General features: G+C 33.6%; 1 protein-coding gene across 1 annotated transcript in view; it reads right to left on the bottom strand.

The window, feature by feature from the left end:
* Positions 1-1,624: 1,624 nt before the first annotated feature.
* LOC113076189 (serine/threonine-protein kinase 17A) overlaps positions 1,625-12,466 on the bottom strand; it is a 28,379-nt gene continuing 17,537 nt past the window's right edge. Inside the window, exons 3-7 of the mRNA XM_026248850.1 lie at positions 6,745-6,889; positions 6,439-6,565; positions 5,552-5,600; positions 3,841-4,020; positions 1,625-2,432 (exon numbers count right to left, since the gene is read on the bottom strand). Of these exons, the coding sequence (XP_026104635.1) occupies positions 2,180-2,432; positions 3,841-4,020; positions 5,552-5,600; positions 6,439-6,565; positions 6,745-6,889 (754 nt within the window). The 3' untranslated portion in view covers positions 1,625-2,179. The remainder of the gene's footprint in view (positions 2,433-3,840; positions 4,021-5,551; positions 5,601-6,438; positions 6,566-6,744; positions 6,890-12,466) is intronic.

Raw genomic sequence — 12,466 nt, 5'->3', positions numbered from 1 at the left:
TATTGATACTCATTAGTATTGAAATATTTTGTTTGGCGATACTGTATTGATTCTCAAAAATGGGATATTGATATTAAAAAATAAGAATAAAATAAATAATAAAATAAAAAAGTTTCATGGTAGTTGTTTCGTCCACTGTAGCGCTGGCCCTGGCGAGGTTGATCTTTTTACACATCATCACAGCTTATTGGATATTGAATGCTTCACAAACGGAATATTTCAGATACTTATGTAATGAATCAGTTATTTATTAGCCAGAGCTGTGTATAACTGTGTGGTGGGTCAATCACATAAATGAAAAATAGTGTAATTTAAAGAGAAGAGCATACAGCCATGGTAATAATATACGGTGATATACCTAAAGTTATCTAACTATCATAAATACTATTTAGACTGCTTAAATTGGATAAACAAAAGCATCTCCCTCCATATGGAATACCTCCAAGAATTCCTGTGTAAAATTAATTGAGGTTTATCGATGCATTCATTAAGTGGAAATTCATTTTATAGTAAGACAAGAGTGTATTAAAAGTACACTTTTTATTCATATAAATCTGTAAAAATCAGAATGTTTGTCAAGAAAAATCATGGGATCAATGGCCAAGTTACTTCTATTATATATGTGTGTGTTTGTGTATGCAAGCTAATATCTAGGCAAAGCCTCCCAGCAGAGGGCGCCAAAACCAAGTCAGTGAACTAGAGATGTATTTGTTAGTAATTAGTAAAGAACTATTATAGTTGTTTAAAAAAATAAGAATTTGAAGCACAATTTGGCGATGCATGTAATACTTCTGTATGGGAAATACCATATACAGAAACAAAAATGGTCTAAAAATAAACCTAACATTACGTTATTTAACATTAAATTTAAGCATTACATTGAAGCTTTAAAATATCTAAAAAATAAAAAAGGCAAAAAGGATGAAAAGAATTTTCAATCATTTGCTTATGGAATTTTCTTGTAAATTAGTAGTTTATTTTTCTTTCTTTTCTGTTTGTTCCTTTGAAGCTATTATGAATGTAACTGATAATAGTTAAAAACAATGTAATCCTCTGTATTTGCATGTTGTATTAATATTCTTGTTATATATATATATATATATAAAAAAAAAAAAAAAATGAAGGTACAATGAAGGTACAAATTAATGCTCTCAAAAGTTAATAAAAACATGTTTGCATGTTTTTTTATTTTATTTTATTCTCCTCATGACAGATATAGCATCTTGATAAATCACATTTCTTCTGGTTACAAATCTGAGCAAATGAACTACGCAAACTTAGCCAATCAGAACTCAAGCAGGAAGCTCTCGGCCAATCACGTGAATTTAGGGCGGGGCTTAGGAGGTTTTTAAGTAGCAAAAATAGTCCAAAGCTTTCTGTGATAAATGAAATCAATATGGTTGAGCTGTAACAAAAAAATATTTTTCAAGTGTTACAATTAGGTCAATAATAATAATAAAAAATAAAGATTTAAAGGTATATCATAAGTAAATGCTGCCTTCTTTTGGCTTTTCAAAGCACAACCTTCAGATAAACTTCAGCATGAGGTATTTTAGATTTTACTTAGATTAAGCAATAATAATAATAACAACAACAATAATAAAAGCAGAGTGTGATAGTTGAGACAAACTTTTATTTACAGAATCAAGACAGTCACTTTGAAATTTGTTGCCATTAAAAATATTCTTTATAGTGACAAATCAATTTACAGTTATGACTCTTACAGGAGTCCAAATGAACACACAAAGACACACATTCTTCATATATATGTGTGTGTGTGTGTGTGTGTGTGTGTGTGAGAGAGAATGGAAGTGTTATTGCTGTGGGATCTTTACCCAGGAAAGACAGGAGCTCAACATACAAAGTTACAAAGTGGCTTTTTTAAACACGACAGAAATACTCTTAAAATAAAACTGGGTTAATTTACACTTAACTCTGCTTGCCTTCGTGTCGCAGAAAAAACACAACATTTATTTTGTACAAACACGATGAAAGGAAACGATCACAAGCTCACATGTGTAAGCATGGCACCAAAAAAATACAAATAAAAAAAAATACTGAAAGAGAAAAACGAGAACTTTGAGAACCACAGCAAGGCTTCAGTATCTCAACCGGGACGATATAAAGCAGCACAAACAGAAACCAGAGCAAGCAGTGAAGACAGAAGGACAGACGCGTGTCAGTAGACGAACTCTCCAGACAGCGCTGAGAAGGGCTCCTCAAACCTGAAGCGTTTGGAGATGGCCTTCTGGTCCGGAGTCCGGCTCTGTTCATCAGAGGACTGGTGACACTGGCTCAGAGTGTAAGAGGCCATCACGATCAGCTCCTCCTCGTCCTCCTCGTCTTCATCAGCTCGAGCGACGGGCTCCGAGACGCTCTCCTCCGGCTGGAGCCACTGGTGCTTCAGACAGTCTTCTGCAGAGGCTCTGCTCCTGAGGAGACAACACGAAACCTCTCATCTACGCTCTTGAGACCTGATCACCAAGCTGCTCTGCTAATGAACAGACTCTTTCAGGAGACTGTGATGATGTGTTTGATGCTCATCAGCTTCCTAAATCCTCAAAAGTGTTACATCTGTGTCCCTGCAGCACAGAAGCAGTCATCAGTAGCACAGGGATATTTGTAGCAATAGACAACTATACATTGAATGGGTCACAATTATCAATTTTTCTTTTATACCGAAAATAATTAGGATATTAATTAAAGATCATGTTCATGAAGATATTTAGTAAATCTCCTACCGTAAATATATCATAACTTAATTTTTGATTAGTAATATGCATTGCTAAGAATTAATCTGAACAACTTTAAAGATGATTTTCTCAATATTTAGTTTTTTTTGCTCCCTCAGATTCCAGATTTTTGAATAGTTGTATCTCAGACAAATATTGTCCTCCAAACAAACCACACATCACTGGAGAGATCATATATGGAGAAGTATTTTTAATTTACTCAAGTCATTTTAAAAAGTGTTTTTCTTTGGAAAACTTTACTTCACTACATTGCAAAGTATAATTGCATTTCATAAATAAAAACCGCTTCACCTTTAATACATAAGAACATAAATAACGTAGTACTTTCTTGTACTCAAGTAAATCTTTGAATAGCTTTTACTTGAGTAAAAGAAAGTAATAGATTTGTAATTAATGATATTTGGCGTGTAGTGGAGTAAAACGTACAATATTATGCTTTAGAGTTGTGAAGTAAAGTTTTTAAAGAAAAACACTGATAAAGTACAGACACTTGGAAAGCACTTTTAAAGCGGGGTAAAAATACTTTATCTATTATTTGATGCAAAGCTGATAAAATACAGTAATCTAGTTAACGCTAATGTGAGGGTGTTTCACCTTACAGACAAAACATTTCTTCAAGAAGGAGGCACACTGCTGACGTGATCTAATCTCTCTCACACTGAGCTCGTCAGTGAACATTCATCTTATCGGAAAAACATATTAACATCATATTTCATATCGGAATGATGCCGATATTTACATTTTAAAGCCATTATCGGTCGATTCCGATATCAGTCCGATAATATCGTGCATCCCTAGTTAAATTGTGAAATATTTTTATTACAATATAAAATAACTTTTCTATGTAAGTAATTTATTTCTGTGATGCTCCGCTGTATTTTCAGCATCATTCCTCCAGTCTTCAGTGTCACATGATCTTCAGAAATCAGAATAATATGATGATTTACTGCTCAAGAAACATTTCTGATTATTATCAGTGTTGAACACAGTTTTGCTGCTCAATACTTTCGTGGAAAGTCACGCATGTTATTTTTCAGAGTGAATGGGAAGTTAATCAGTGTTTATATGACTCTCTTGATGGTCTTACTCTGGCTCTTTGATGAGCAGGCTCTTGATGAAGCTGATGGCGTCTCCGTCCAGACGCTGCAGCTCCTCTTCACTGTAGCTGATGTTGATCTGAGAGATGTTGAGGAAGGTCTCCTGCTTGTCGTCCCCCAGGAACGGAGAGATCCCCGTCAGCATCACATACGCCAGGACACCGATGCTCCTGTCAGACAGAGGAGAGGAACAGCATGCTCAAGCTAACACAACACAGCATTGTCTGTTCTGAGCTTAGATTTTAACAGCGGAAGGCGCTCTAATCTATTTATTTATTTATTTAAGAAGAGCGCTTGTGCGTTAGCCGATCTGTGATTTCACCTCGACTCAGGATTCTTTTTTATGACGCCAGATTAATGTAAACACAGCACACTGTGAATACCCTTATAATTTCTCTTTAAACGTTTCAGATTTTATAAATTATTATTTTAGGTTTGAGTGCGTGTAAGTGTAAATGTTCTTCCGATACATCGGCCGATATTTGTTTTTGTTTTTTCCAAGTATCGGCATCTACCGATAAGTTTTTCTGTCTGACCAATATTTTTGAACTTTTATTTTAATTGTCATTTTCACTTTGTGCAAAAAAATTAATAAATAAATAAATAAAAAATATTGTATATATATATATATATATATATATATATATATATATATATATATATATATATATAGAGAGAGAGAGAGAGAGAGAGAGAGAGAGAGAGAGAGAGATGGCCCTGTTGATTACAGTGTTCACTTCCTTTAGAATTATATTATTATATTATTTCATTAAACATTTATTTATTTGTGGAAAATACTTTGTCATCTAAAGTAGTTTTTTTTTTTTTTTTTAGATGCTGTGGACCCCCAGATATAATCATAATAGCGCAAGGGACACCGATTCTTAAATGTTAAATACATGTTATATAGTTTCTTCATTCAATCATATTTTTTGGTAATTATTTTATAATTATTATAATTATATATAATGTCATATTATATTATAATTTCAATAATAATAATAATAATAGTAATAATATTAATAATAATAAAATGTAATAAATAGTTAAAAAATAAAAATATACATTTTCAAATTATTTCACATGTATTAAATATTAATTAAAATAAATACAATTATATCAGCTTTATATCGGCCACCCTGCTTTCCAAGATGTCGATGGTCAAAACAACTCCAATATCGGTTGACCACTAGTAAGGATTTGGAAAGTAGCAGAGTACGGTGGTTTCTAAAGCATCTGCTGTTCAAAACTAAGCTCAGAATCAACTCGAGAAAGAATTGTCATGCATTCAGAAAATCTCAGAATGCTGAATCATTTCTCGATTCACGATGCACTGAATTATTTTCCCAGTCTTACTGCTTAAAGGTAACTAACAGACTCTTCTCAAAGCAGCTTTGTTGATGCAAGACTTTAGGATATAAATGTTCTTGTATATATATATATCCTGAAGCCAAACCGCTGGAAAACACACACACACACACACACACACACACACACACACACACACTGAACCTGTGATGGTGCGAGATCCTTTAAACGGTGAATACACTGTTTATTCAGAGGAAAACACACAATTACACTTGAGGCTAGATCACAGACATGATAAACTAACCAGAGGAGTATTTATTGTGTAATATTGACCTTCAGGAGGACACATAAGGATCCTCATGTGAAACATGGCAATGTGGGAAAATAACTCACCACATGTCAGTCGCTGTGCTGATCGGCTCATAATTCAGGATTTCTGGCGCTGGAATGATAAAACAAATCATTTAGTTCAGTTCAGTCCAGTAGGTCCAAACATTTGACTGGTAGCGTATGTACAGTATATAGGATTAATAACCAGTATGAAACGGTGTTCCTCCCGAGCTGGCTGTTAACTATTTTTATTGATTATCTTTAGAATGTGATATGGTTAAGCACGAGTGTCAAACCACTGCACTGTAATTATATTAATATGTAATCAGATGCCCTGTGTTGTGAGGGCTCATGTAAGCCACTCTTTATCTTCAGTATCTTGGATCACAGTACGTTTAATAATATATATCACTTATAACATGCATTTAAAAATGCAACATGCATCAAACATCGTCACGACTTTATAATCAAATGTGTTCATAAATCTATAATTCCTTGCATTTTTTTTTTTTACCAAAATAAAAGCTCTATGGTTTAATGTTTGAGTGAATGAATGAATATTAGTATTGTAAGTTTACTGTTGTTTTACAATAAAATTACAACAATTGTTATTATTATTATTATTATAAATTAATATGAAACATTTATACTTTCCAATAGTATTCTAGTGATATTTGTTATTGATTTGTTAATACTTTTAATAATAATATATTTTATAATTCAATCATCAATCAATTAATATTGCAATTTTACTGTTGAGATGTATAGATCAATTGCACAATTTTAATATAAATATTTGTTTTTAAAATAAATAATAATACTAATACTAATAATAATACACAGTTCAATTGTATTATAGTGATATTTATTATAAGGAGGAGATTTTTTTCTGAATTAATGCATGTGTTGGTCACCTGCCACAGGTGTGTGATGTGTGGATGTGGTCTTACCCACATACTCCGGTGTGCCCATGATCTCCCTGAGCTCCTGACCGCTGCTGACCAGCCTCGACAAGCCGAAGTCCACCACCTTTATATCCCCGACAGGACACGCGCTGGTCAGGAGGATATTCTGAGGCTGGAGGACAGAAGAACTGCTCAGAGAAAGCTAGAATTATACTGGTGATATAATTACACACTTGTAGCTCTGGTGAATAAAGCAAATGCATTTCAGCCACAAAAATGTCCAGTCCATCAGACACCACCCTGACACTTTTACTGATTTAGCCACTAAATGTGATTGCTTTGTAGCAGTACTTTGAGGTCCAGATGCACCACGTTGTTCCTGTGAAGGAAGGAAACTCCCTCCAGGATCTGCTTCATCAGTCTCTTCACGTCTTCCTCACTGAAGGCCTCGTCTCGGTCTGCCACACACTGGGTAAAGATCTCTCCTCCGGCAGCACTGCACACACACAAACACACACACATTCATCTAGAAACAGACGTGTTTTATGTTCATCCTGAATAATAAAGACAGCAGAGGAGAGATGAGTGGTCATCATGCTTCAGGCCAGTGCTGGATGAGTGCGAGTGTGTTCCTCTGTCGGTCGTCCAGTGGGAAAACACAGAGGAGCTGCTTTACCCTGAAACAACACGGCTAAGAGATGAGCACAGAACATTTCTAAAACTGTTTCTACAACCATGTGATTTCATCTGCAGCACATGCACAACAATGATCTCTCTCTCTCTCTCTCTTGTGCTGGAGTACAGGACATGCCTGCAACCAAAACTAACACTGAGCTTGTTATTTTGATCGTCCGAGCAAAATCTAAATATAATAAACTACATCTAAAACCTGATCTGCTTTGTGCTTTGCTCCTCAAATATGTCTATGGAATAGCACATGAAACGGTGTTTTAAATAGAAGCACATTAAACAGTTTTAAACGTCCTGCAGGCTGAAAAAGCCTTAATCTAAGCGTGTGTTAAGCTTGATTTAATGTCAGCGCAGGTAGCAGCTCATGTCCTCAGCACGCTCTCGTTCAGAAGCTGTCCTGCGCTCCTGATCACACAGCGTGATCAACTCGACTAGACACACCAGGCCAGAGCTGTGTGTGTGTGTGTGTGTGTGTGTGTGGAGTTGATGTGAGGACGCAGTCTGGCTTTCAAGGACACAATAAGAAAATAAAACAGACAGAGTTCTTACAGACTCGGTCTCAGGTTTCTATAATATACTGATCCCTGCTTCAGTGCCCATCTATAGCTAACAGAGAACAACAGTCGGTTCCGGACGTAAACAAAGTGTAAGAAAACAAGAAAACAAAGGAGAAAAATACTACATTACCCATAATGCTGTAAAGAGAATTCCACCAATCAGAGAGTCGCAGTGAGCAAATCACATCAAACGAGTGCTAAGCTCCGCCCACTACTATGAAGCACCAGAAATTATAAAATCAAAACAAATTTTTTGTTGGTTTGAGAGAGAAGACCAGAAAGTGTTAACGTTTTAAAAAGTTTAAACAAAGTTATATCAACTTTTGCCGTTCATCTAAGACAGTGGTTCCCAAACTTTTCAGCATGCACCCCTTTCTAGTGTTTGGCACCTGTCAAGCACCCCCCAACACCTTACTCCGGTTAGATTTCACATTTTTAATTGCAATAACTAAATACAAATATTCACTGTACATTAGAAAACATAATAATAATAAAAGATCACTTCCTTTTTTTGTGAGATGGATGGGCCTGCATGTTTGCACACAGATCATATACATTAAATATATATATATATATATATATATATATATATATATATATATATATATATATATATATATATATATATATATATATATATATATATATAAAAATATTTAATTTCTTTAAAGTGCCTGTTTTTAACCTGGATTCACGAAACATTCTTAAGAAGAAATTTCTTCTCAACTTCCATTTTCTTATTTTTTAATTTTGGAAAAAACTTAAGGATATTTTGTATTCCCAAAAAAATTCATCTTTAGAATATTCTTATCTTTTCTTAAGATTGTTGAAGATAATCTTCTTAAATTTAGGACAGCCCCAGACTTGTCTTAAATCCAAATAATAATAATTATTTAATGAATTTATTGGGTTATTTGAAATTAATTGTTATATTTGAACATTACAGCAACAGCTAGGAGGACTAGAGATGTGCACAAGTTTTCTGAAGGGACAGCGATGACTGTTAATGTAAACATGATCGCTCATGATTAGCCTGTGTGTGACGCTGCTTTTTGCTGACTTCAAAACTCATTAGCAACCCTGAAACGAGTCAGGGTTAATTTTAGCTTATTAATACATCATATTTGGCAATATTCGGTGCATATGAGTGCGCAGGATGCATTTGCTGTAGAAGCGCGGACTAAAATACCGGAAGCGTTCACTCAGATGAAAGTGCAAAAACACGACACAAAAATTAATGAAACATATTGCTGCAGCTTAAGACAGGCTATTTTAAAAGTAACTGTTCAAAAACAGGCCGCATTAAAACATGAAGCTGAGCGCCATTCAAAGTCGCAACAAAAATATACAGTCTGGTGCGTGCTTATGATTATGATTATTAGGGTAATCTACAGGAGTGAGTTTAGCAGCAACATGTATTTATTCAGATAACGGCTGTTCATTTCTTCTTAAGAAAAAAAATTAAGATGTTCTTAGGAATATATTTGAGAACGTTTTAATATTTTAATTTATTTCTTAAGAAGATTTTTGTGAATCCGGCCCCAGGTGTCCATTCTGTTGAATGTAGTAAGTGAAAAAATGAATAAATTATCAGTTAGCACCTAATATGAACTAAAAGAACAGGGCAGGGCTATTGTGACACAACAGACACAAATGTGCTTGTAAAATGAAATTATATCAATTGTAATTTATACAGTAATGTAGTGTGTAATGTGAAATGTGACATTTTATTTCTTAATAAAACCTTTGCATGTAAAGTTTACCTCAGTTAAATACATAAAAATAATAAAGAGCGATCTTTTTCCCCGCCATTACAAACATTCTCTTGCGCACCCCTGGTGGTCAGTCTGCGCACCACTAGGGGTGCACGCACCCCAGTTTGGGAACCACTGATCTAAGATATTGGATGTTTCTTATTTAATTGGTTCCACACGGTTTGCTGATTTTTACTTGATTTAAACTTTGTGTAATTTATTTTATTTGTCATCAAGGTGAATGTCGTGCCTCCAAGCTTTCTTACTCATTTTGCTTTTAAAAGTTCTACTGAGATGCATTTTATCTATTTCTATGATTTTTAATTCATTTAATATTACTACTTGGGTCTCAGTTGTAGCTTATTTCTCGAGGTTTTCTTTTTTTCCTTTTTTCTAGTTTTAGTAATGTTTTCTCATTTCCATTAGTTTGTATTTTGCTTTTAATTTATTTTTAGTTTTTAGGGGTTTGTTTTACTTTATTTTTAGATGTAGGCATTTCAGTACTTCATTTTATATATAACATCTAAATTCACTGTGCATTCTATTTGTGCTTTATTTCAATGACTGAAAGCACTTTTCATCTATTTTAGTTAACCATGCCCATATATAAGTACTCACACACACAAACCCCATTCTATTTGAAACAGAAGTGAAATCTACAGCAATGCTCAAGTGTTTATAAAGCACCCTTATGACCCTCGTAACCCAAACGAGACAGTCTGGCAGGGAAAGTCATTAACACCCACACAGCTGCAAAACATGTGCTTTCTGAGGCTCTTCTGTGTGCCGTCCTCTAGAGACAGCAGTAATGAGCGTCCAGCCTACAGAGAAACACGGGACAAAAACTGACATCCAGCCAGTGCAGAACTAGGTCATGTTTCTGGGCCAGATGAGCGATCACATCACTAATGCAATGCAGGGGTCAGTCCATGCTAATCCACACACACACACACACACACTTCCTCCGTGTTCACATGTGAAGCTTGTTCTTCTGGATATCGTTCATATTAGAGATCAAACAGGAGGGTGATGCCTTTAGCTACCGATCTATTTCCAGAAGTCAGTCTGAGTTAATCATTACGACTGGATGAAGGCTCCTCTGATGGAAGATGCTGTTAAAAGGAGGAAGGTTTTCACACTGAGCACATTGTATGCGTCAAATTGATTTATTTGACTTTTATGCCAAAAATCATTATATTAAGCAAAGATCATGTTCCATGAAGATATTTATTTTGTAAATTTCCTTCTGTAAATGTATCAAACTTAATTTTTGATTAGTAATATGCATTGCTAAGAGCTTCATTTGAACAACTTTAAAGATGATTTTCTCAATAATTAGATTTTTTTGCTCCCTCAGATTTCAGATTTACAAATAAGTTGTATCTCAGACAAATATTGTCCTCCGAACAAACCACACATCAATGGAGAGCAGACTTGTGCCGGTATTCGGTAATGCGATATATTGCGGTGATTAATATGCACAATATTGTTATCGTGGGCACTTCTAAATACCGTGAATAAATATACATGACAAATTATGCAGAATTTGGAATGCATTTTAAGAATAGTATTCCCATCAGCTGCTTAAAATGCACAACATCGCTGTATACTGCTAGAAAGAACTCGTGCGCTCTGATGTAAACAATCACGCATGAGGAACATGTGAGAGACGCGCTGAATGAAAGCACTTTCACTCTCTGACAGCAGATGGCGCTAAATGCAGCCCTTACCCTGTAAACCCCATAAATAAAGCAGCTGTTACTTTCTAAACCATATTTAAATAATCTTAAATAACAATTCAGATTTGTGTTTTCCCTATGGTGTTTATTACAGTGCCAACTACTGAAATATTTAGACTTAATAAGCTATTTATCTTCAAACATTCATTTTTATTTTATTTTTTTAATTTGGACTAAAATGCCCTAGATATAGTTTGAAAGTGTTTTGATCTTTTATTGTTCATTCACACTTTACATTATGGCTTCATTAGTTACATTATTCTGAACATTCATTAATCTTAGGTATTCCAACATTTAATAACACATTGTTAAAAATGAAAGTTGCAACTGTGTTATTTAATGAGCTAACATGACCTAAGACTTTTAAGATTTTTTAACAAATATTAATAACTTCTACATTGCTCATTGTTTAGCTGTGCATTTATTGAATGAGCACTTATGCGATGTCCGAACTGATTACACTATATTTTATGTATTGCACTGTATTTTATTTAAAATCATCTATTTTTAAACTGTCTTAAATTAATTTTTAGTCGATTTCTAATCATTTTCATTTTCAAGTTCTTAAATTGCTTGTTTTCTTTTTGTGATTATTTTTCTTCATGACTTTTTTTCTTTATTTTATGTAAAGCACTTTGAATTACCAATGTGTACGAAATGTGCTATATAAATAAAGTTGCCTTGCCTTGAATGTTAATGCATTAACTAAGGTTAATGAGGTCTTACTGTAAAGTGATACCTATTGTTGTTTTTTTTAGTTCTTTTGCACTTTAATGTGTAAAACATTTAACGTTTATATATTTTTGTCTGTATTGCTTTATTGTTTTAAATGTTTAGTTATTTTTGTTATAAAAATAAAAAAAGTTATTTAACCTGTTATACTTTATTATGACCACAACAAAATTTCAATACCATGATAATACCGTATACCGTGATAAAAGCATTATAAATTAACCGCAAATACCGGCATATCCCTAATGGAGAGATGATTTATTCAGCTTTCAGATCATGCATACATCTCAATTTCCAAAAATGTACACTTAAGGCCCAGCGTCACATATACCATTTGCACATTATTATTACTTTCAAATAATTTCTTATTAATAGTAATAATAATAAATAAATGTGTTATATCACCATTTAAACAATTTACACATTACTACTACTATTATTATTAAAATTTAAACTACTACTACTTACATTATTTAAATTAGTAGAAATAACAATGAAGTATTGCTTCTAATATATATATATATATATATATATATATATATATATATATATATATATATATATATATATATATATATATATATATATATGTAATATAACA

This window comes from Carassius auratus, unplaced genomic scaffold (genome assembly GCF_003368295.1).
Source record: "Carassius auratus strain Wakin unplaced genomic scaffold, ASM336829v1 scaf_tig00019252, whole genome shotgun sequence".
Classification (NCBI taxonomy): Eukaryota; Metazoa; Chordata; class Actinopteri; order Cypriniformes; family Cyprinidae; genus Carassius; species Carassius auratus.
This window is presented reverse-complemented; position numbering and strand designations above follow the sequence as displayed.